The sequence below is a fragment of the Mizuhopecten yessoensis genome, unplaced genomic scaffold, assembly GCF_002113885.1.
Source record: "Mizuhopecten yessoensis strain PY_sf001 unplaced genomic scaffold, ASM211388v2 scaffold11143, whole genome shotgun sequence".
NCBI classification, from domain to species: Eukaryota; Metazoa; Mollusca; class Bivalvia; order Pectinida; family Pectinidae; genus Mizuhopecten; species Mizuhopecten yessoensis.
The window spans coordinates 1,207,805-1,234,559 of NW_018408901.1; the positions used below are offsets into that span (position 1 = coordinate 1,207,805).

General features: G+C 34.5%; 1 protein-coding gene across 2 annotated transcripts in view; it reads right to left on the minus strand.

Annotated features, from left to right (window-relative positions):
* Window positions 1-15,961: 15,961 nt before the first annotated feature.
* LOC110466732 (glutamate receptor-like) overlaps window positions 15,962-26,755 on the minus strand; it is a 111,209-nt gene continuing 100,415 nt past the window's right edge. The window contains exons 9-17 of one of the 2 annotated variants that reach the window (XM_021523452.1): window positions 25,718-25,831; window positions 25,145-25,378; window positions 24,349-24,695; window positions 23,735-23,933; window positions 22,309-22,556; window positions 21,072-21,183; window positions 20,450-20,587; window positions 18,989-19,096; window positions 15,962-17,173 (exon numbers count right to left, since the gene is read on the minus strand). In XM_021523452.1, coding sequence (XP_021379127.1) covers window positions 17,096-17,173; window positions 18,989-19,096; window positions 20,450-20,587; window positions 21,072-21,183; window positions 22,309-22,556; window positions 23,735-23,933; window positions 24,349-24,695; window positions 25,145-25,378; window positions 25,718-25,831 — 1,578 coding nt within the window. In that variant the 3' untranslated portion in view covers window positions 15,962-17,095. The remainder of the gene's footprint in view (window positions 17,174-18,988; window positions 19,097-20,449; window positions 20,588-21,071; window positions 21,184-22,308; window positions 22,557-23,734; window positions 23,934-24,348; window positions 24,696-25,144; window positions 25,379-25,717; window positions 25,832-26,755) is intronic. The other variant, XM_021523453.1, reaches the window with a different exon arrangement.

The following is a 26,755-nucleotide window of genomic DNA, read 5'->3' on the forward strand; positions in this document are numbered from 1 at the left end:
GGAGGTAGCTATAGACAGGTGTAATCTATAGACATCTTGTTGTAATAGATAGGTGGTACATGTCGTTATAGACAAGTGCTACAATAGCTTTAAAGCAATGTTGCAGCTGTAGACAATTGAAAGTTATCGACATCGTAGCGATAGACAGGTTATTGTTATAGACATGTGGTAGATGTAGTTATGGACAGGTGGTTGTTAAAGGCAGGTGGTAGTTATAGGCAGGTACTACAACAGCTATATAGAAACGTTGCAGTTATAGGCAAGTGAAAGTTATGGACGTGTGGTAGCGATAGATAGGTTATAGTTATAGACAGGTGGTAGTTCTAAAGAGAGAGTAGCTGTAAACAGGTTGGTTATCAGTAAGGTTTGATAAAAATTGAAATATCATGCACTTCATTGCATTGAGTAATTCCGCAAGATAAAGAAAATACAATACATGTGCATGCGATGCTCGACAAAAGGCCTGGGCGATATAATTGTTCTTCGACTTGTTTAAAAATTGTTTTTAAATACACCTTAAGCGAAATATGTTAAGACAAATACGCAAAACGTTTTAGTTCTGGTCCACGTTGTTTGTCGTTTCTGCTGTTGCTGTTCCTGATTTTTCAAGTCCTCCTCGAGTTTGTTTGTTTGTTTGGGGTCGAACGTCCTCGCAACAGCTAAGGCCAGATGATGACGGGCGTCGAGGGTGACAAACCCAAAGGAAATAGTAGAGAAGTAAGACAAACGACGATACGGAACTTAAGTGTTGGAATGATTATGAATGTTTGTTTTGGTCCTGTGTTCTTATTAAATTCTGGGATTTTATTTATTAATACATTTATTTAATTATTTTGAACATCTCTTTATTATACATTAAACAATACTTTACGAATGTTGCAAATGCAATCAAAATGATTTAGTAGTATTATCGTGAAACTATTTTCAAAACTGAAATAAATGTACACTTTAAGTAAAAGAATGACATTCTTTGTCCTAAAAAATATACGAGAATCTTAGGAAAGTGAGGATACATTTAACACCATACACGTAGCACTCAGCTATTATACCAGCATTTTGTGTAAATTGGAGATTTTCCTCAGAGATACATTTGTATGTGACAATCATTCACATTCACATGCCTAAAGGCACACACAGTGGGTATTAACGGGAGCGATCACGATTACTTTCTATACACCAGCTTGCATTAATGCCACGCCTGCGAAGTCATATTGGTTTTAAAATTGGATTAAAAGTGTTCTTCTTGGAAGAATAAGGCAATATTCTTTCTGTTTATTATAGACGATAATGCCATTCTCACCCTGTATACCTATCCTAATGTGGTATATCCCTCATATATTATCATTGAGCTAATACCCCTATATCTCCAAAGTATAATACAAAACACACTTCAACATCTTGGATGTTTTTCCATAAAACCTGCTGCAATATATTGCGATGCCGAAACGTCCTTGGGCAAGCAAATTAAGAAAATCAGCATATCGACAAATATCAATATTTAATTGTATTTTCACCTTGGGCATCTTAGGTAATCTTCCTCTAACTCATTTATGGCACTGTATGCAATATTTGCAGTCGTGAACGATGGCGCACAATTAAATCGAGGAAAAAAAACGATTACAAGGAATTCCCAGAAAACTAAACAAAGAGCGACAACTCTTACAGATGAACCGCACTTTAAGGAAATTGTTCGCAAGCGCACATAGGATTTATGTGTATTTTGTTTCATGAATCTCACAACATGATCACTATTTTACTAGAGGTTCCAGCTAGAAAAAAATGTATCTACCAAATAACTGATAGAGTTGTCATCCTGATCTGAATTATATGGGTTTCCATTACTTCCATGAGAGACAACATGCCAAAAAAAGATTCTGGTCACATGACTAAAAAAAATAGGGAAGATCGATAGATATATTTTTTTTTTCTTTTTTTTTTTAAGAAATTAAAAGAATCATAAGATAAATTAGACAAATTGAATTATTTTTTTGTTTTATTTCAGGTATTTTAAATAATAATATGGTATCCAAATTTGGTTTCGTTACCTGCCTATGAAATAGAAAGGTTTCATAAAGACGATTTTCATGACGTTTAAAGGTTTCCGATTGTGATAAAATTATTAGGGTAGGATTAAAAACACAAGGTTCAGTCGGGGAACCAGAAACATGCTACTCTTTTCGGCCCTAGCCGTTTCTCAGATAGTTTCTGAACTACCGACATTTATGAACTGAATTTGAAGAGGAAATACTGTCAGGTACGATGTAAAAAGTTCAGGAAAGGTTGGCCCAACAGTTTGATAGAGATGTACACATCTTTACAGGGGAAGGTTTTGTCTCTGTCCTACCCTGGTAAGGTAACCAACACGGAACATTTGCGCTTGCTTACCTGCAATTATAGCACTGTGTACCGTAATTCCGTTAATATGCTAAGTGTTATTAAGGATGTCAGTACTTATGTCAGAAAACATTCTCACGATCAATTGGAAACATTTTTACTAGAATGACTATAGGGGGTATTTGATAAAAAGGGCTGCAGCATATCTTCAGGCTCACAATTTTACAAGTTCCAAAACAAGATATCACAGTTTCATACTATGCTGTTTCATTACCTGATACAGTAATTATATGCGATGCATAGAAAGGTAGACACATGTAACATTGTTCAATTACATGCATTTACCTCTCTTGTTTATATTAATCTCATCCGCTACAATAAATACAAACTTACTGTGATAGACTAATGCTCAGATGAGTGGGATGGCGTGTTAAAGATTACCTGATGAATTTCTTCTCGGTAAAAAAAGTAAAACCCGTCAACACCTTCATTTCACATAGTGTCTGCCTTTTTATAGACACCAAATCTTGCTGCACTCTGCAAGAAATTTACAAATAATCACTTAACTCCTCCGTTAATCATAAAATCCCAAGTTATCAATATAAATTAAAATAACAATTACCGGATTTGCATTTACAAACATTTGTTTAATATAGTTCCCGAAAGGGACTTACAGTAAAAACAAACCTGACAATTATGTGTGTATCTCACAGGTATATTGTGGGTTGTGATACTCGGTATGACTATCACAGGTATATTGTGGGTTGTGATACTCGGTATAACTCTCAAATGTATATTGTGGGTTGTGATACTCGGTATAACCATCAAAAGTATATAGTGGGTTGTGATACTCGGTATAACTATCACATGTATATTGTGGGTTGTGATACTCGGTAAAACTATAACGGGTATATTGTGGGTTGTGATACTTGGTATAACTATCACAGGTAAATTGTGGGCTGTGATACTCAGTATAACTCTCACAGATATATTGTGGGTTGTGATACTCAGTATAACTATCACAAGTATATTGTGGGTTGTGTTACTCGGTATAACTATCATAGGTATATTGTGGGTTGTGATACTCGATATAACTATCACAGGTATATTGTGGGTTGTGATACTCGGTATAACTATCACAGGTAAATTGTGGGTTGTGATACTCAGTATAACCATCACAAGTATATTGTGGGTTGTGTTACTCGGTATAACTCTTACAGGTATATTGTGGGTTGTGCTACTCGGTATAACTATAACAGGTATATTATGGGTTGTGATACTCGGTATAACTATCACTGGTATATTTGGGTTGTGATACTCGGTTTAGCTATCACAGGTATATTGTGGGTCGTGATACTCGGTATAACTATCACGGGTATATTTGGGTTTTGATACTCGGTATAACTATCACGGGTATTTTTGGGTTGTGATACTCGGTATAACTATAACAGGTATATTATGGGTTGTGATACTCGGTATAGCTATCACAGGTATATTGTGGGTTGTGCTACTCGGTATAACTATCACATGTATATTGTGGGTTGTGATACTCGGTATAACTATCACAGGTATATTGTGGGTTGTGATACTCGGTATAACTATCACAGGTATATTGTGGGTTGTGATACTCGGTATAACTATCACAGGTATATTGTGGGTTGTGATACTCGGTATAACTATCACAGGTATATTGTGGGTTGTGATACTCGGTATAACTATCACAGGTATATTGTGGGTTGTGATACTCGGTATAACTATCACAGGTATATTGTGGGTTGTGATACTCGGTATAACTATCACAGGTATATTGTGGGTTGTGATACTCGGTATAACTATCACAGGTATATTGTGGGTTGTGATACTCGGTATAACTATCACAGGTATATTGTGGGTTGTGATACTCGGTATAACTATCACAGGTATATTGTGGGTTGTGATACTCGGTATAACTATCACAGGTATATTGTGGGTTGTGATACTCGGTATAACTATCACAGGTATATTGTGGGTTGTGATACTCGGTATAACTATCACAGGTATATTGTGGGTTGTGATACTCGGTATAACTATCACAGGTATATTGTGGGCTGTGATACTCGGTATAACTATCACAGGTATATTGTGGGTTGTGATACTCGGTATAACTATCACAGGTATATTGTGGGTTGTGATACTCGGTATAACTATCACAGGTATATTGTGGGTTGTGATACTCGGTATAACTATCACAGGTATATTGTGGGTTGTGATACTCGGTATAACTATCACAGGTATATTGTGGGTTGTGATACTCGGTATAACTATCACAGGTATATTGTGGGTTGTGATACTCGGTATAACTATCACAGGTATATTGTGGGTTGTGATACTCGGTATAACTATCACAGGTATATTGTGGGTTGTGATACTCGGTATAACTATCACAGGTATATTGTGGGTTGTGATACTCGGTATAACTATCACAGGTATATTGTGGGTTGTGATACTCGGTATAACTATCACAGGTATATTGTGGGTTGTGATACTCGGTATAACTATCACAGGTATATTGTGGGTTGTGATACTCGGTATAACTATCACAGGTATATTGTGGGTTGTGATACTCGGTATAACTATCACAGGTATATTGTGGGTTGTGATACTCGGTATAACTATCACAGGTATATTGTGGGTTGTGATACTCGGTATAACTATCACAGGTATATTGTGGGTTGTGATACTCGGTATAACTATCACAGGTATATTGTGGGTTGTGATACTCGGTATAACTATCACAGGTATATTGTGGGTTGTGATACTCGGTATAACTATCACAGGTATATTGTGGGTTGTGATACTCGGTATAACTATCACAGGTATATTGTGGGTTGTGATACTCGGTATAACTATCACAGGTATATTGTGGGTTGTGATACTCGGTATAACTATCACAGGTATATTGTGGGTTGTGATACTCGGTATAACTATCACAGGTATATTGTGGGTTGTGATACTCGGTATAACTATCACAGGTATATTGTGGGTTGTGATACTCGGTATAACTATCACAGGTATATTGTGGGTTGTGATACTCGGTATAACTATCACAGGTATATTGTGGGTTGTGATACTCGGTATAACTATCACAGGTATATTGTGGGTTGTGATACTCGGTATAACTATCACAGGTATATTGTGGGTTGTGATACTCGGTATAACTATCACAGGTATATTGTGGGTTGTGATACTCGGTATAACTATCACAGGTATATTGTGGGTTGTGATACTCGGTATAACTATTACAGGTATATTGTGGGTTGTGATACTCGGTATAACTCTCACAGGTATATTGTGGGTTGTGATACTCGGTATAACTATCACATGTATATTGTGGGTTGTGATACTCGGTATAACTCTCACAGGTATATTGTGGGTTGTGATACTCGGTATGTAACTATCACAGGTATATTGTGGATTGTGATACTCGGTATAACTATCACAGGTATATTGTGGGTTGTGATACTCGGTATAACTATCACATGGATATTGTGGGTTGTGATACTCGGTATAACTATCACAGGTGTATTGTGGGTTGTGATACTCGGTATAACTCTCAGAGGTATATTGTGGGTTGTGATACTCGGTATGTAACTGTCACAGGTATATTGTGGATTGTGATACTCGGTATAACTATCACAGGGATATTGTGGGTTGTGATACTCGGTATGTAACTGTCACAGGTATATTGTGGATTGTGATACTCGGTATAACTATCACAGGTGTATTGTGGGTTGTGATACTCGGTATAACTATCACAGATATATTGTGGGTTGTGCTACTCGGTATAACTATCACATGTACATTGTGGGTTGTGATACTCGGTATAACTATCACAGGTATATTGTGGGTTGTGATGCTCGGTATAACTATCACTTGTACATTGTGGGTTGTGATACTCGGTATAACTATCACAGGTATATTGTGGGTTGTGAAACTCGGTATAACTATCAGATATATATTGTGGGTTGTGATACTCTGTATAACTATCACGGATATATTGTGGGTTGTGATAGCCCTGTTTCGTTCAACCTCAGAGATATAACAGAGTTTACCAAACCAGTGCACGTGCAACAGTTATGGACTACTGTTTCAAGAAAGAACGTTTACCGGTAGTTTTTTTAACGAGGCTTAAATATTTCATCGAAATTGTTTCTCTTGGGACATCTGCATATTTCCCGGGACTAATTATACTAATGTACTGAACTGATGGGAAGTAAGGAAAACCTTCAAGATCATCGTAAGTGAATCTTTTAAATGTACAAAACCGGCATATATGAATAATATGATTATACATCATGATATTATTTTCTCAAGGTAGGGGATGATTATTTTTCTCCCATGCTGTTATTTCAGTCACAACTCCACCGACAGTACACTGCATAGTTTGTAAAAAAAACCCACACATGTGGGGTATGCATATCGTCATTCACTTTTGATGACGTCACAAGGTCCCGTCCAGGATCTTCTGGTGCCTGTAAATTCGTTCTTTTCTCTGAGGAGGCACAATTACCAAGGCTAAGGCGGCCATATTTGACGACTCGTTAAGTATTTAATCATGGGTAAGAGAATGATTAAAGTAAGCGACTATTTAGCGAGTCGTTAAATCTTAACTTTTTTTGAACAACAGTTAACGACGTCGTTAACTTTTAACGACTCGCTAACCAGGGTGTAACGACATCGTTAGCTTAACGATAGTTTTGAACAACCGGGCCCAGATCTTTGCCGGCTTTGACGAGAGACACGCCTTTGAAGGATGGGAGAATAATAGAATCTTCCCCTACCTTTTCCTCGGGGTGATCTTTTTGGTTTTCCTACCCTCGGTAGAGCCTCGGGTTAGACAACCAAAAAACATCACCCCCCGGGTTGGAGATTTCTTTGTCACGCCCTAAAGGTAGAGGAAGATTCTATTAGTCATTTATAATCATTTGATTGCAGAACAACGGCATTTACATGTATCTCAAAACTTCTAAAGGTCAGAAATAGTGTCTGCGAATTCATTTTCGGTACATATTAAAGGTTGCTTAAAGAAAAAAGAAAAAAATAGTATAAATTTGCACAACTGTAACAAGCAAGTCTTTATATATCCACTGTAAATGTTATTTTTGACGATAGTAAGTTAGGTGGGGTCGAATTTTCGACATCGAGAGCTTTCCATCCTTTTCGTATGTATACCATCATTGGGTGGTATTTTTACCGACAGTTGATTTTGACCTATACACTCCTGATACTACTCTCTAAACATTAAGATACTAAACGTTGGTCCAAACATACGAACTGTAATCATAAACTTGGTTCCCTGGCCCCCGTCAAATAATCACATTTCGGTTTTCTACTGATGGTTTATCGCAGTTGTATGATCTTTAACGGGACCTTTCCTATTTATATATGTATAGCTTAAATCAAATGTGTTAATTTGAAAAAGAATAGAACTGATTTAGTGCTAAAATAATAAGCGGAGACGTAACATTCATAAAGAACCAAGAGACACTTCTTCAACTCTGATTACTGGTTGACGCTTTCCACGACTAGATTTAATAATCCTCGTCCTATTGCAGGCGACTCATTAGAGAACCTCACTGGGTTTGTTCATATATATACAGTAACCTCCCATTAATTTCAATTCTATTGCAAATTGGGCAAGGATACTTCCGTTGGTTTCTCATTTGATTTGAGCGACAGTACAACCATCTGAAGGCGATCGCGAGAGTTTGAATCCCGGTCTAACTCTGTTGATTTTGTTTTTACACTCCGAACACTGCTGTTGAGAATAATTTAATTGTTTATTTCATTTTTAACTTGTTTCCCATTATAATCCTGCATGGCTAGGGTTTCTTTTCAGAAATGATTCATCAAAACTATAGTAATAAAAATAATTGTCAATGCATAGTTAATATTTTGTCTTTGGTATGGGATTCCTTAAAATAATAGACGGTGACAATGAATGATTTGTTTGCTTCCTATTTTGTTTCCTCCATTCGGATTGGCGAACATATTCATGAATGTGGACGTAAGTGACCGTGTTGGCCTCATGCTTACAATTAAGTATGTTTTATTGCAAGATCAGGAAGTTGAATTGGTGTTATATGTTTCGTGCTTGAAAGGAACCTAACAAATTACTGCCGTGTTCAGTTAAATGACACTTCTTCTCTGTGTGGTATCACTATGTATGCGCGTCAGAAACGTACATGTATATATGAAGAGCTCCTTGCTGAATTTCGGGATTTATTTTGTTTCTTTTGCTAAAGGGATATTGAAGATAATGATTTGCTGCCCCACCCCTTCCGCCATGCATTACAACACTTGGGGCCGACAGTGGCAGCAGATCAATTTTGTACTATAATACCCCTTTAGCTGGAAACCTAAAATTAAAACGTATAGATTTTGCCGGAGGTCCCACATCAGTCGCATCTTACAATAACAAGCAGTGACACAAATGAAGTCTACTTTCCATGAAGATACATGTACCAATGGTATGACAATTATTATCACAAAGAATAACAAACGTGTTGGCTTTGTTTCTAAAGTCGTCAAAGCACCTTTCCTTAGTGCAATAGTTAAGTAAACGTATCTACTGTTTTTTTGGCCCCTAATCCTAAGTCTGATTAAATGTATTACGTATGTCGATCAGTACATAACATGTAAAGGACTATGAGAAAGATATACCTGCTGTATTCAGAGGATACAAATATAATGTAGAAACAGCCTACTCAATTACCATTGAGGATTAGTTTCTGTCATCTGAATTGGCGGTAACACAAATCTGTCAAAGTAAACTTGCTGCGCCGATCGAAACACTTTTATCTATAATTTTGGCTTTGTTAACTTCTTGTATGTTTCCTTTTGCCTTATATTACAATACCTAGATTTAGGCCATTGTGTTTGGCTTTCGTCTACTGTACAGTTGGCAAAACATTAATATTCGCGGGAGATCATTTCGCTGTAATTAAATACCAAGCGCGTGTTTATAATATGAGACATAATATTCGTGAATAGAATAGTGACGAAAGATCCGTTTAATGATAAAAACAATGCAATGTCGTAATTTCGATATTTTCACAAAACAATTATAAAAAAATACTATCACCTGGATAGAAAATTACGATCGTGAGCGTGATATTTATACCTAGACATACTGTGCAAAATGGTATCCCCGTGAACTAGTTCTAATCGGGGCAACCGCAAAATATTAGCCTCGCGAAATGAAACAGCTATACCATTGGCAAAGAATTGCAATAAGATTCACCAGTTTGGAAATATGTGATATCAAAGTTTTACTTTCCACACAAAAAATGTACGTATAAAACGTATAAAATATTTAACAGAGTATTTTTTTCCAAATAAAGATCTACTGTCAATTTTTAAGATAATAAATGTTGTTAAAATTGCAGGTAATATTAATTAAATGTTTATAAATATGCAAAGTTGAACCATTTGTTTATTGATCAACTGTGCATTTCGTCACCGTTGACAACGCATCATCTTTCCCGCGAAAAAGGTTCAATAATGTTGTTTTCATGACGGTGTTTTGCTTTTTTACGTGAAAAAAGATTATTTTTTCTTAATTTCAAAATATTAAATTGGATGTTAGCAAACGTAAATATAAGGTTTGAAATGCATCCTTTTAACATTTATGAGGGTATGCAACACAGTTCCGTTCATACATATTCTCCACATGTTTGAACGGAAATGTATTGCATACTCTCATAAATGTCAAAAGGATGCATTTCAAACCTTAAATATATCCACTGTAAATGTTATTTTTGACGATAGTAAGTTAGGTGGGGTCGAATTTTCGACATCGAGAGCTTTCCATCCTTTTCGTATGTATACCATCATTGGGTGGCATTTTTACCGACATTTAATTTAAACCCCTTAAATCCTGATACTACTGTCTAAACATTAGGATAGGTCCAAACATACGTACTGTAACCGCAAAGCATTAGCGTCGCACAATTAGACAGCTATACCGTTTCCAAAGAACTTCAATAGGATTCATCAGTTTGGAAATATGTGACATCAAAGTTTTACCTTCTTTACAAACAATGTATGTATTAAAGTGTCGCAACGTGTCAAGACCGACTGAAAGAGCTGTAAAAGACATAAAATAGAAAACTGAGACAGAAGAAACAGAAATGAGAGGCAAACCAAATGCAAAGGCTGAGTCGCAATACCCTACGTGAAGGGAAGAAATACCATTTCAGCACCCCGATGAGACCACTGACAACACTCAGACAGTAACTGATGCACCCCAGAGACAGGACTGACATTTTAGACAAAACACGGGTTGTATATCAAATAGGATGCAAAATTGTCAGCATTCATATATAGGTAAAACTGGGAGGACATTTGGTATACGTCTGAAGGAACATCAAAAGGACGTAGAGAAAATGAGCAACATTACATTTGCCAGATCCATACGCAAAACACCTAGCACCCAGTACAATAAATCGGAATTAACAGATCACGCTAACACCCAAAACCACATCGTCGATTGCGAAAATACCAAGATAGTTGAAAGGCAACAACACACAAAAACGAGACGATAAAAAAGCAATCAAAATCAGGAAAACATGAATGGAGACGAGGGGGAAACCAGCTGACGCATTCGCATGACCCGATACTGACATAACAGGGGAGGGGCTAAATCTACACCCTACATGTAACCTATCTGATGCAGTGTGTATACGTTCCCTTTCGATAGGCGAAACACCCCGAGTCGAGTGACATACAAATTATACATTTTTGTCACATCGTTGCACAAGTAAAAAAAAACAAATCGCTAGCTATGTTTACTACGTACATTGTTTGTAGAAAGTAAAACTTTCGTTTGCAAAGCAATTCTTGCGTTCCGTCAAACCACTATCCTACGAATAAGTACAGTACTGCTTTCTTTTTGACATTTAATGGGTGACAGGAAAGATGGGTTAGCTTGTTGATAGTTGTCAGTATATTATTGCCACAAAGGTTGTTATGCTACTTTATGATTTTTGTCAAGGTGAAATGTCTCTTTAAAGTGAATTCATCCTTCGAAAACACAATCTTTATATGACCTGAGCTATTGCGAGGACCTAAAACTCCAAACAAACCAACTATGTTACGGTTATTACGTTTTAAAGAGATGTCACTGAAAAATTGCCTAATCATCTGTGGACACCGTCGTCATATGACCTACACATGACCTTCACATGACCTCAGCTGTCGCGAGGATATAAATCCAAACAATCCAAACGTATCCTCGGTATACCAGGTATTTCATCTACACTGAATGTGTTCTGCAGTAGTCAACGAAACCTTTTTTTTAACACACCTTCTGTTTTTTCCAACTTTTCGGTTCGTAACATCACTGAGGAGTCCTAGAAGGACGAAACAGCTGTATGATGCTGGATAATTCATTTTAGACATCCTGTATCTATTACCAAGTTTTAAAGCTGTGTGTGTGTGTTTGGTTCATCGGAATAAATTTCAATATTTGCTATTTTTTAAAACAGGTTGTCATATCTAAGATCGTTGGTTGTTGACACATCGTTATACATGTCTCATTTAACAAAAACGTTTATAAATTCCCAATCTGATGTCGTTTCTGTTGTTTCATTTCTTTGTATGTCGACATCGACAAGCAATAATATTATTGTGTCGACATTTTGGTACTGGTTTTATAATTTCATTTCATTTCTTTTTACATCTCTCCCTTCTTCAGCTTAGTAACTCTGTCTGCGTATAAAGTAGCGTATACGCAGTGGAAAAAAGGCTCGGCGGTTTGATACTTGTTTCAAATATGGCGCCAGTCACGCTTCAACGAAATAACAGTCCAATGGCAACCAATGCTTGGATCATTCACCATCTAGATACAAAGAACATTTACAACAAAAGAATTCTGACAAATTTCTTATTCCATGGATGTACGTTCTGACCGCGTCACTCAATGGGCAGTGTGTCATATGCGTACATGACGATCGTTGTAAATGATTCGAAAATATCGAAGGGCTTCTCACGTTGATTTATTTAAAATTTAAAACACATAAAAGGAAAACTAGTGTTGTTCACTGCGTATTTTCTAAATTTACTCATAGCAACCACGGCTACCGTTGTTACCATCGTGGCAACCCGCTTTGACCTTTTTTCTCCGTTATGTAGCATTTAAATATTTTTGATTGTAAATATAAGACTAACGCGCACCATGGAATATGTTCGTTGCCAACTGCGTTCATACTACCGTATATGCCGTCAAAATGAAGTTCAATCCTTAAATATTTTATTAAATCAATCAGAGTTAAAGCGAATTTGGAAACAGGCAAAGCCTATACAAGCCCTCTCCGTGTTTTTTGAATTCAAACAATAGCAGATAACAAACTATGAATATCAACATTGGTTTGAAACGTAAGAAATACAATTTTGTATGCAAGTATTACTGAAAATACAAAGAATGCCAATCAGAGTCGATAAATGAAACAAAATGACAAAACATCATACTGTTAAAAACATGTTAATCTTTATTGTACTTGTGCAAAAACAAATTAAAAATTGAAAAAAAATGCAATATAAATTGAATTTGTGTTACATTACATTTAACATCGATGGTGACCTTCACTTGTTTATTTTTTTAAGTTACATAAAATTAGTAGATTGTACGTCATGTGTTATTATTCCGCATTGCACGTGGGTATGCAATCTTATAGAAACCTTTCATGCTGGCAAATAAAACGCCAAGCTCACATAAGACATTCATACTTTGTACAAACGTTCATACATAAAAACAGACAGGCTTTCTTATCCACGTGACCTGGATTTTTAACCCGAAACCAGACTTACTTTGCAACTTGGTCAATAGTTATAACAGCTTGTAAGGAAAGTGCTATTTTGTATGTAGGGATTATCAGATATTTTTATATATACGTATTAGTGCTGCCATCCGTGTTCACTATAGCGGTTGTGTAACTGCAATCAGTTTTGATAAGAGGAGAAATGACCTTATGCCTTTCGTGACAATACTCGTAGTTCAAAGTGTGTCTATTCGTGTGTTAAGATAAATCTAACTTTTTGGAGTTTATACGAGAAGCATGGCCCTGTAGATATCGGTACGTTGTCATAGGCTTAGTGAGTAAAGTAAAGAAGAGATGTAAACTAAATTTTCAAAATTTTGTAAACAAAAATCATATTTACTTGTTGGATTCATTGAGGTATAAATGTAATAGAGTTATTATTATTGGCAAAAATCATACAATGAAATATTATAATTTCTTTTTATCATTTAAGGGTAATTGAAAAAGGTGATGATATATGTATAAGATAAAATATTTATTGAAGAAAACAAAACATCATTTACACATCCATTTATTTTTTCATTTACTTGATAGTGACGTCATTGTATGACGTAGTGACGTCATTGTATGGCGTAATGCTTCGTGGGTACAATATAAAAGGTAAATATAGGACGAAAGAAAAATAATTCTAAACACAATTTATAGTGATTTATTTGTTTCATGAATGATGTTTTGTGAGAAACATATTTATGAAATCTGACTTATTTATATAATGAGATTGAATATGAAATAATGCTTTTGAAATCAAATTATATCTTACAATTACAATACTAACTTAAGAAGTGTTTGGATATATATTTTTATTTTTATAATGTCTAAACTAAGGAAATTCACAATATGATATCAAATCATTATAATCAAGATAAAATACTGGGTGTGCATTTAGCTGTTTATTAATATATTATCTCACAGTGCGATCACTAACATAACCTCAGCAGAGCACTACACGTATCTGTTCTCGTATTTACACTCAATGCGTATGTAGTTCTCTATGCACGTGTGTGGAAAATAATCGCGAGTGGAGTTCAAAACCGAAATAAGGCCATTTACTGACAAAATGATACATATATCAAGTTTAACACGTAAATAGCGATGCAATATTTCGGTTTTCCAATAAAGCAACATTATTTTCTTGGGAGGAATCAAGAGTTAATCCAAATTCCGTTTTTAGAATCACCTGTTGAATATTTTTTGCAGTTATTTATTGTGAAATTGAGTCATTTTTTGTGTATTTTTAAGAATAATTATTACGTTTATAATTGATACATATATAACATGTTTGCAACTCTTAAAAGTGTATGTGCTCACAAATGCATTTACAGAAAATATTTATTTTTGGTAAATAAAAGTTATATACAGCATGTCCAGAAATTTCTTTTTCATGAGATAACAGGAGAATCGTTGAATTGACAATGATAAGTGGTACTATATTTCAAATATAAGTAAAAAGCATGTACCTTTCATATACGCATATTTACAATTGTAAGTTATATATAACAATTACAACAGACATAAGAATTGCAGTAAAAAAACATACATACCATGCACCATATAATGCAAGTTACTTGACTAAGTATTTCTTACATTAATATACAGGTATCAAACATTCATACTCATGTATACACTTTTCATCTTTACCTAGTTTTATCAAGCTTTATTTAACCAATAACTCGTTAAATCTTTAGTAATAGAAAAAAAACCAAGAGAAACAAATTCTTAAGCACAATGAGATTCGAATCGTAGATATTTTCAGAAATCTTGAAATCTTAATACGAAGTGCAGTTGTCATTAGAAAGAATAATAAACCAAAATATAATACACAACAGTACTTAAATCATTGTAGACAATTTAACATTTTAAAATGTGGTCAACATACCTTTATCACGAAGCATGTCTAGGTATACTGTAACTACCAGTCTTATTCCGTATATTATCATTAAGCTAAAAAGAAACCTGGCTATGCCCATCTGGTCAATATTCCATCATTAAGCGGAAACGAACCTTGCTATTTTCCTTTCTTTTAACTGTTCCATCTTTTCCTGTTCATTGTCCATCATGAAGCGAAAACAATATCCTTTCTATACCAAATATCGTCAACTTTTTATCTCTAAGCGTAAAAAAACGTATGGGATGTGTTTCATCCCATCTTGTTGAAACCTTGCTTTAGCCATTCTTGATCAATGTTGCATCTTTATGTGAGAAATACAACTTTCTATATTTCATCTTGTTCAATGTCCATCTTTCAGTAAAAAGTAACCCTGCTATATCCCATTTTGTTCTTTACTTCTTTCTTAATGTCATGTTCGTGTCAACTTTAATATCAAATAAATAAAAAAATATTAATGTACTAGTTCTTAAGGGATATACATATATATCATAGGCCTCAAACTGATCATTAACATATGATGATATGACATAAATATTTGTATAGGACTTGAGACAATGCCTAATGCCAATGAGGTCAGTTTAAAATTGATTTAGTCATTATTGGGGTTACAAAGCTTGGTAAAACTGGTTCATAGTTATCAAATCGCCAATTAAAGCCTAATTTATGCAATGTGCTAGATGCCTTTGTAGTCAATATACACAGTGTAAGACGTGTGTTTTCATATACAATTCTATACTTATTCTTTCTCAGTATGAGATGTCTCATGATTTACATTATCTTAATAACACATTAAGCGATACATTTGTTGAAATATTTGTATAAAGGAAAAAACATTTGTTGAAATATTTGTATAAAGTTTTTTTTTTTTTTTAGTGTTTTGTTCAACTATTTTTGTATTTTGCTCTGCAAAACAAAAACAGCGGTAAATTATATTTGAGTTAATCAACTTTAATATCCTCCTTTTAAAGTTATTTTTGTGTTCGACATTTGGATCCTTAGTGTGCCTTCTGGTTAGTGGTCACTACATGTACCAGAGTTAAGTGTGAAGATGTAACATTACTTGGCTTTTACCTAATTTACATGACAAGTGTCGTCGCTGAAGCAGAAAACGCGTACCCTTTCGAAACATCTGGTCGTATGCTCCTTGTACTTGTTCACTAGTTTTGTCGATTTAGATTTATATTGTGATGACACTTTGGGATTCTTTTCTGGACTTTTGATATGCTATTTAATTCCTTAATGTGCAATTAAACTAATCAAACATGATATTTGTGACTGATATGATCGATGATAATAGAATGAAACTGACATAGTCCATACCATTCTTGTATACAGTATATGTGGATACTAATTCACAACCCCCACATACCACGAAATACGAGTCTTAGTTGTATAATGTTTACAACAGCTAATTAAACCAAACAGTGATAACGTGTATGGTTAAATCAAACAATTTGAAATGATATTTTTCACAGAAAGGTAGCCTCATTCGTAATAGAGACTTCATTCATTCCTTCGCTTTATGGCCACAATGATGCAAAGTATTGCCGATTCACCGTCTACAGCTGGCAGTAAAGCTTATCGTTTAGTCCACGTTTCACTTCATGTAATAACATTCCGTTGTTTTTGTACGAACATTTTCGGAATCACCATTTTCCAGAACAGATACCCACTCCATGGTTCCAAGTCCTGAGAAAAGTGGCCGACTGTGCATTGTTGAATATGACATACATACACACATATAACACATATGAGGGGTTTTCCCCATATATGATATAGGTAAATTACATAATAATATTTTCCTCTTTTCATATTCATGGAATGAGCGAGGGTTTAGACACACACAGCGTAGAATGAGATGTTTGAGTGAATACGTTCTCATCCGTCTTAGTTATCTTTTGCTTTCATTATATGTCTTTCAAACGTGTAATGAAATCGATTCGGTGCGACATTATTGAACCGAAAAAGTGACGTCAAGATATATCTGATGACGTCAAAGATTTATATCGTGACGTCACACTTGGGTGTGTGTGTTGTTTGTATCCGGGTAAGGGTCAAAACCAGGCAGCTGTGTTGGTCCCGTATATGTATACTGAAAATCAAAATAACGGGTAAATACACACGAAACAACAACAGGAGGAAACACTAATTACAAACGTAAAAATAAACTAAATATACAGAACTTTCACGGAGGTCATTTTCTGAAAAGGAAAGATTGGGAAGGGAAAATATAATTCAAGGATTGCGCTAGTGTAAGCCTACCTATTTGTCTAGCAATACAAAAATTACATCTAAAACGTATAAAAAGCGTTTGTTAAAACCTGTTTCAGCGCACTCTTGTACAATATGTAAGGTTATGACTATACATGAAATTAACAAAAATGTGTTTCTTATGTGTTTGAGATTCTTTAATATGAACATAACAATAAAGTCTTGAATTTTGATCCAATATTAACTCTATAACGAATATATAGTGATAATAAGCTTACTAAATGTGTGCTCTGTGCCCTTTTTATACCCGACTACACAACATTTTCTGCCTACACATTTCACTACTGATTGTCATGGGTGACACGTGACAAAACACAAACTACGTACATCTAGACATCAGGGGCCACTCGGGTAAGCTCTAGTTTTTTTTCCATCAAACTACACAATATCAAAACTCTTAACACCTGCCCGTGATCCACCATTAGAGAGAATTGCAGAAACAAACAGTTGACATATTTGTGTCTGTCAGTATATGTATATTCTGATGTATGTTGGCATAATAGAAAACGATTCTCTGCGTGAAATGTTGTTTTCGGTCCCTATTCGAATAGAAACAAATGCTTCTACACACTGAAGCTACATTATGTACCTACCACAGACTTTTCTATTTATGTATTTAGTCCAGTGGCTGCTAATTCTTTTGCAGTTTTGTTACGAAAATTTAAGAAAATTTATAGCGTCTTTGGGGATATATATATTCATCAGCTACACTTATAAACAATCTCCAGATGAAAAAGTGTAATACAAGATAAGCACTACAATTAAATGGATGACCGCCGTTCATATCACCGTTATAACTTCCTAATGCCTGCGATACTCACCCGTACAACAATTTCTCTGTAATATTCTTGTTTGTTAAAAACACGGTATAGCTAAATAACGATGCAATAACAAGGAATATACATTTATTTTTAAAAGATATAGATGTATTGAAATGGCATACGTCGAATTATTTATAAGTCTGAAAGTGTTAAAAATAATAATGCATTCGAGAGACTATTAGACATCAGTGTTAAGAAAACAATTATTTCCCATTTATCCTGAAACATCTTGATAAAACAGTTGAAACTGTTTGGATAAACCAGGACCGGACTCGTTGTCTGTATACAACTGAATCAAAAATACAAAATTTTGCTATCAAGAAAATACGAAACGGATTTTCTGTAGGTGTTACTTATGTTTATTAGATACGAAATCATGTGAAGAAATGCACCTTTAATTGATCCATAGGACTGTATGCTGTGAAGTGATAAACTAGTGACCAAAAATAAAGCTGGTATAGTGAATAAAATATTAAGTGGTTGTCAATATGCATTTATTATGTTTGTTATAAACACTGCAAGGAAAACACACTCATCCTCAGATATCCTCAGAAAACACACACACATGTTCATACAGTAAAGCGTTGAAGAACGGTCAAGTCCGGTAGAAGCTGATGGATTGTCAGACGGTATCCTGGCTATATGTGTGAAAGGTTTTATCAAATTCACTGGGACAAAGCTATAGAAATAGTGTTTGTATCTTATTGAATGTTTTGATGTGTAACCGGTATATAGTATGGAGAAGCTTATTATCAACCGTACTATTTCTACGTTCCATTGCTACTCCTAGTGGATCCCGGGCAGCACAAACGTACCGTAGACATGGTTTTCCTGATGGGAACACCAGCATCCGAAGCCTCTTTATCAAAAGAACCTCGGAACGAAAGACGAGCCTTGCATCGTAAAACTGACCCAAAAGATGTCTGTGGAAATATTACGGATAATTAGAACGCCGTTAACGGGGTTTTCTTTAATTAATTAATTTAATTAACTGGAATTATTGAAAATACATATATTTTATTAGTAATGTTATTTTTAGAACACATTTGTTAGAATTTTGTATATCAAGAATCGAAGTATAGAAAAGTTTTAAGAAACAGTTTTAGAAAAGTTTTGTTAAAAAAATACGTTGAGATGCGCTGAAGTGAGCGAACAATGCATATTACAAAACCAAGTGTGTAATTTGAGAAAGATGCGAAACAATATTTGTAACATAAGAAACGAAATTAAAATGTAAAGAGTCAAAGGTATATAAATGTATAAATAGTTTAAACAAGCAAATAGAACATTCATGTGTACATTAATAGTAATATATATATAAATATATAAATCCGTATTCATATTTCAAATGTTCATAATTGCAATGCAAACTTTGTTGATTGATCACTATATTATCCTATGAATAATATATATCATGCCACGTATCAAGACTTACCTTATAATTTTATAAAATGTAATTTGCCTTACTACAGTTGAAATATATAACTGGAAGAATGCTGCAGGTAATATATATTGAATTACAATTGCTAGGTTTAAGAAGCATGCGCAGAGCGATATATTTGAAATCCATATGAAGTTTCATTGTATAGGAAGAAAGCTGTTTTAAATGTAATGTACATGATCATGCGGAATTCCAAAATGCGTATATATATAAACCCGGTGCTCTGGAATGCACATAGCACAATAACATAGTAGATATTCAATACAACCAAAGTTACTAATAATTCTTCTATGAAACATATTGTGTTTCATATCATGCATTCAAGCTTATATACGCTTTAATTTGCAGCTTTTGTATTCTACTGTGTATGGAATACATTTTATATTTGTTCTGCAATATGAAGTTATTAAAATATACGACTCGCTTTCGTGACGTCAGAATGCATGCAAGGAAGGAAAAAGTGGGCTATTAAATATTAAATTTTGAAAAAAACCGATTACGTTAAGTCTTTCTTTTTAAATAGGTAACAGAACAGATGTTTTTCATTATAATATAAATCGTCTCTACACATTTCGCGTTTGGTGGTGTCCATGCAACTTAGCGATTAACTTAACTGGATTTGATCATAATTTTATACAAAGTCTAAATATTTATATTTCAGGTAGGCATGAAAGCTACTGCTTTAAATAAAACACCTGCGAAGGCATATATATTCTATGATGGCATACACAATTAAAACAGAATGCAAAGCTGCTTTGCTCTTAAAATGATAATTTTATCAAATGCACCGATTTTTTCCCTGCAAAACCACAATAAGTCAAGACTCTGTCCTTACCTTTGATTTCTTAGAGTCAACGACAGATTTGTAAATAAATTCACAACCAGCTATAAGAATAGCTAGTGTCAGTCCTGATATAAGAATGTAGAATATTCCAGCAACATTGTTAAGCGTAAGAGCTGTTTGACCGCCATCCTGAAAACGAATTGAGATCATATGCAAACTAATCTCATGAAATGTCAAATATCAATTAATATATTTCCTGTTAATTAAGGACATTTAATTGCTTTGTCGTTCATTTGAGTCTACTTGACATGTAGAAATATTTTCTTCAGAATGTATATTTTATTATATTTATATACATTCTTCATCCTGTCTCAATATCAAAAGTACTAGCGAGTTTTATTCTTAGGTGTTCTGTTTTATTTGTATTATGATACATGTTTGTTTATAGACAGAACATGTTTCAAAAAAAATTAACAAAATAAACTAATTGTGATATCATTTTATAAACATCCATTAATCTTTGTGGATAAATGGTTTCACATTTTCCGTACACAATTGCTTATGTGTGTATTTTAAACATGTTTTTATACTTTATTTTGATATCATGACAACTTTATAATATAGTTTATTCGGAAGACATTTATTTACAAAACTGTTTATCAGCCACACTCACAGAAGCTGTGCCCGGGGATGGACATTCGGACCGGTCATCCCACCACTTCTTCTTCAACTGTTGGAGCTCCCCAGACTCACGGAAATGTAGTACGGCCAACGTAAGTCTATCTCTAACAAATGTATAACCACATATTGCATATAATATCAACAACATCTAATGTTATCACACTTGTTACCCAATCAACGTTAACCTATGATCATAAAGAATATACAATATCATCACATTTGTTAAAATATCCATTGTTATCGTTAAATAACCTTCTGCGAATATATCAATATCGAAAATATGTATTTATGCAAAAATCAGTAAGAAATGTATATCATGCTGTTTACCACAGACGTAATATAATAATTAGCTACTCATGATAATTAAATTTTACACAAATACAATAAATACATGTACATATTTCCTTATATTAAAGCATTAGCGATGGGATCAAATACAGTGATCAAGTTGTTTACAAAGTATGTTAACATTGCAAATCAAAAACCTTGACATTCCACTAAAAACACAGAAATATAGACGTCATGATTTACCAAAAAATGCAATGTCTGATAATTAGCTCATTTCCAGCAGTATATGTAATATATGCCGGCGTCTAGTAAAAGTGAAAAAGTTCGTTTAATTATTGATATGTAATGTTCCAGCAACGGTCTGAATCTAGGGTAGTATTTTAATAGCTTAGTTGATAACTTTTTTTTTTTCAATTTTACGAATAATACTCGATACTACCAAAGGTAGAGGGATCAATTTGCAAATTCATTTCAGTCTATTGAACTTTCAAATATATGATGGCTATACAAATGTATTCAAGGAAAAGTAAGAAAGACCAAATTTGTACCAAAATTATTGAAGAAATGATTTTTCATAATATTTCACCAATTTTTATACATTATATAAAAGTAATGATTAGTGGAGATAAACATTGAATAGAAGTATGCTTATGTTCATAGAGTAATGAATTGACCGGGGAAAATGGTACTGTAAAAGTGGCTATTTTTTGCGTATGGAAATGTTTACGTTGTGATTCTTTAAACTTCTGGTATTTTCGCGTGGACAATAGCATTGAAATATCTTTTTGCTATCTATCCATCTATCATCTATATAATCTATGAATAAATATTCGCGCGTGGATATTTTCGCGCTAATTTACAATAAACGCAAACATTTCCACATAGCGAAAGTTACCATTTTTACAGTATATTGTGCAGTAGGTCATGTTGAAGTTACGTACCTAAGTGGAGATCCTACTGGTGTTGCAATACCGTAACCCTTGGAATCTAAATTGGTGCCTACTTTCATAGTGTCGCATGGTTTCCTCATATTGGTGTATTCGTTCATAGTTGATTCTACTAAATAGGCATATTTCCCATTTGAACTACGCACCCTGCCAATGCCTGCAGTATTATTGTTTACGAACACACTTGGGTTTGCCGATGTCATATATGCCCACATCCTCTCGTATATAGCGACTTTGGAATACTGCAATTGAAAAAAGCGTTGGATACATTATACTGCAAGTATACACATTTTTGCGGGATTATTATTTAAGCGCTTTCTGCACGTTAGTTATTGCGCTTAGTCATGAATACGCCAAATAAAGTTCTTAGATATTGTTCTCTATTGTATATTTTCGGGGTGTCGAAAACATTGATATGCTAATCTATTTAAAATTCGCCAATGCGTTAAGATTTGAGTACACAAGTCGGTAAATAGTATTGAAAATTCTTATTTTGAGCTTCTTTAAATTTGTGATTTATAATTATAGTGTTATATTCACACAACTTAATTTTTTTATCAATATTTATTTTAAATTTCGGCTTCGGTATTTAACACTGAATAAAAAATAGAACGGTAGCCGCAAACGTAGCAAAATATGATATCACCATTGTCACCACTCAGAAGTAAATTCAGATGAATAATAAATATTAGAGTCGATGAGAAAAGGGAACACGGTAATTAAGATGGTATCAAAAGTAACGAAAAGGCAACATGATCCCAAACAATAATATCTTTTTTTTTACATAATGTATCCAATCAAGTTCGAATAAGGAGAATCGGGGTAGTCATTGCCAAGGAAACTTTTTTTATTATGGCAAGGATTTATGAAGAAATAAACAGTATAAAAATTACGTCGGTATCGCGGATACGGTTGTATAACATGAACCATGTGATAAGCTCTACTCAATTTCCGAAACACTTGTTTTGCGTTATGCTTTGAAATACCTTAATGACAAAGTGCATTGAGCTTACAAGACAACACCCAATATACGTATTACCTGAAGAACTGCGTTAGCAAGAATTTCAAAATTACTATACAATTGGCAAAATCATAGAGCGAAATTAAATACCAGCAAACACTAATACGAGGACATTTTCAACCCTTATAATGCGGAATACGTTATTTTGATAAAACACCTGTAAAATATCAAATTACTAATAAACAAATGTACTCTCGTGAGCGTTATATCTTAACCTGGCAGCGTTGCGCGAAAATTAAATCCCCGCGAGTTAGCTTTGATCGGTACTACCGCATAAAAGTAGCCCCGCGCAACTGAACAATTAAACACAACAAATGCACTGCTTAAACGAACTATATATTTCTTAAAAAATAATATTAACATTAGGGCATTGTTATTTGTGAAGGTGCGTGTTGTTACCTTGAAGAAGTCTTTAGTTGTACCAGCATTGAGCACTCCATATTGTATATTAGTCTGCTTGGCTAAATCCTCAGCAGATTCTATGGGGGTATTCATCCTCTCGACCGTGAGGAAGGCCGCTAGGTTGGCAGTGTAGGATGATATAATGATAAGGGTGAAGAACCACCATACACTCCCAACTACCCTTCCTGATATTGCTCTGTGAAATAAATGTGAAGCAAGGTATATTTAAAAACAAATATTTTAACTATATAAAATGGATATTTTTTAATTTTACTATGTTAATCAAGGAACAAATAATAGACTTGTGATACTAGTATTGTATCTGTAATCTGTTATCATCAAAAAAGGATGTAAACTTCGTTGAAAATGACAGAAAAGCGAACTATGATATACATTCCTCTAGTGCAAACTGATACTTAAAGTATGAAACAGGAGTTGTCTTTCTTGTGCATAACTCTCTTATTTGGAAAACGTTCTATACTAAGCAGCAGTACAATTTGTAATATATTTTTGCAACAATCAACACAAAATTGATTATTTAACAACAGTAGTGCACATTTATATTTACGTATGCATCCTGAACCATGCGCTCGTTAAACTTGTTTACTTACTTTGGGGATATATCACATCCTTGCTGCATAAACGCTCCTAAAGAATACCACAGACTATTTGATATAGTAAAATCGTTTGTTATACTTGAGTCATCCTCAACATGCCATTCGGTTGGACTGAAGCGACTCACGAGAAACAGAACGACACTCACACCAACATATGCGAATAAAATACACATCCAAATTTCGTAAGATAACGGGTCCATAAACGAGAATACGTGTGCTTTGGCATTACTTGGCTTCTTGATCATAATGCTGATTCCAAGACTCATGAAAGGCTTCGTAAAGTCTACAACTCTTTCTCTGGCGGAGGAAATGGTTATTGGCGCGATAGCTAAATCTGCTTCCTGAAAAGGAGACAATACGTATCGTTAGGCTGATTAATATTGCAAATTGTAAACTTTTATTACAGACAGGGTCATATTACATCTGTTAGTTATAGCGTAAAATCTCTTTGGTTTTAAGAGAAATGGTATGATTATGTATATAGCATTACATTTATTTACATCTGAACTGGATATTACAAATTGGTTTCGATTATGCATAGAGGGTAGACATTTTTGTCTACATGCAACGTTTCCTGTGAATAAAGTTGTAGTGCCACGTGTCCTGTAAAGAAATATTATAATTTCACGTGTCCCGTAACTACATCTTTTAATTTCACGTGACTGTAACTAAATAGTATACCCTCGTCTGTTTTCAAATTATATTTATTACCTAATGCGTACTGTAACCAGAAATAATTACACTGAATATTGATTTGTAAAATGATCTGTTGCCGTTAACCATTACTTACCCGTCGGGTGAGCTCTCCTATCATTCCATTCCACGTTCCATTCTCTAGCATGGTTCCATAATGTAAGTCGTTCACCAAACATATGTCGTACGTGAAGTTGACGTATTCTGCTATTTTTGCCGCCAAATCTATACAGAATCCTTCAAACTTGTGCTTTCCACAACGTACCTCACGAGACATATGGGCTTCAGGGTCTTTCAGTGCGTCATTTTTTATCATCACATAAGGTGGATCCTAATTTAACAGCACATATATACTGTTAGCGTACGGTGTTTAGCGGTATTATTATTTTAGCACTTTTCACGGTATTAATATTGCGCTAAATAATGACGACACTTATTGAATTTCCTGTATAGAGTTTTCTTTTGCATATATTATGATTGCGCTAATTGCTCAGTGCGCTAATCTGTTAAAATTCATTGATAAGCTATAAGTCCGTTAAAATAAGCACTTTTGTAATACTTCATAATGTTAATTATACAGTGTTGAAGAGAAGATAGGGATATTTTTCTTTTTTCTTTTTGGTACACTACGAAATATAAAGTGTTGTCAAAGTTATGCGATTATACTCACCAGGACTGTAGTGACGATTTTGGTCTCGTTTTGAGGAGCATTTTTGATGTTGATGTGGGGGACCACCTTTGGATCGTGTTGTGTTAGGCCTCCTTCTCGGGTATATTCCCCAACCTGTATTTACGTAACATACATCACTATCGTAATTTTCATTCATTTATTAAGGATCCCCGTCTCCAATGCATGTAAAGCGCTAGAACACTTTTACTGTAGATTTTTGTACATCTAGCAACGCAGAACCCAGGTATTACAGATGGCCCGGTAGCCCTTTTGGTTTTAGCAACAGTATTATAATCGGATGTCCAGGGGTTTAATCCTGTCCTGGTTCCGTCGCGTTTTTACAATCAAAATACTGTTTTGGACTTTTTTGTTTAATTCATCTTTATTCTTTCTTTCATTAAAGTCCTGCAAGGTATGGTCTACTTTTCCGAAATGAAATAATTCATCAAATATATAGCCATGCCAGAAAAATCGTTTCCAGTCCATAGTTAAAGTTTTTGGCAGTGGTACGGGGATCCTTAAGCATGACTTGTATTTTCCAAATCATTGGAAGATGCAGGTGTCAATGCCCCTTGAGACTATATATAATGAGAACAAGAATAAGGTCGTATAAATAATGTCCCTAGTTTCACCAGCATTACGCAACTTTAATTCAAAGATCTTACCCATCTTTAGTATTGACCAAGGCATTTCAATAACTTGAGCAACTTACGTTTTTGAAGTATTACTGTGGCATTATAGGTAGAGTTTACAGAGATAAGCATGTTATGATTTATAGAATCGTACCATACTGTGAGGGTGTGACAGTGAAATATCGAACCCGAGGGATGACATATTTGGTTGTCAAACCTGGGGCCCTGCCGATGGTTAAACAACTAAATAATCATACCGAGGGCTGCAGATTTCTCTGTAATAGCCTTCTAATGCAGCGAATGATTATTATTCTGCAATCATTCAAATACTAAGTTTGAAAGCAATAAGTGTTTTAATCCCTTTTGTTCCCGTGACGTAATAGTTTTGTTTCTTTTTACGTGCTAT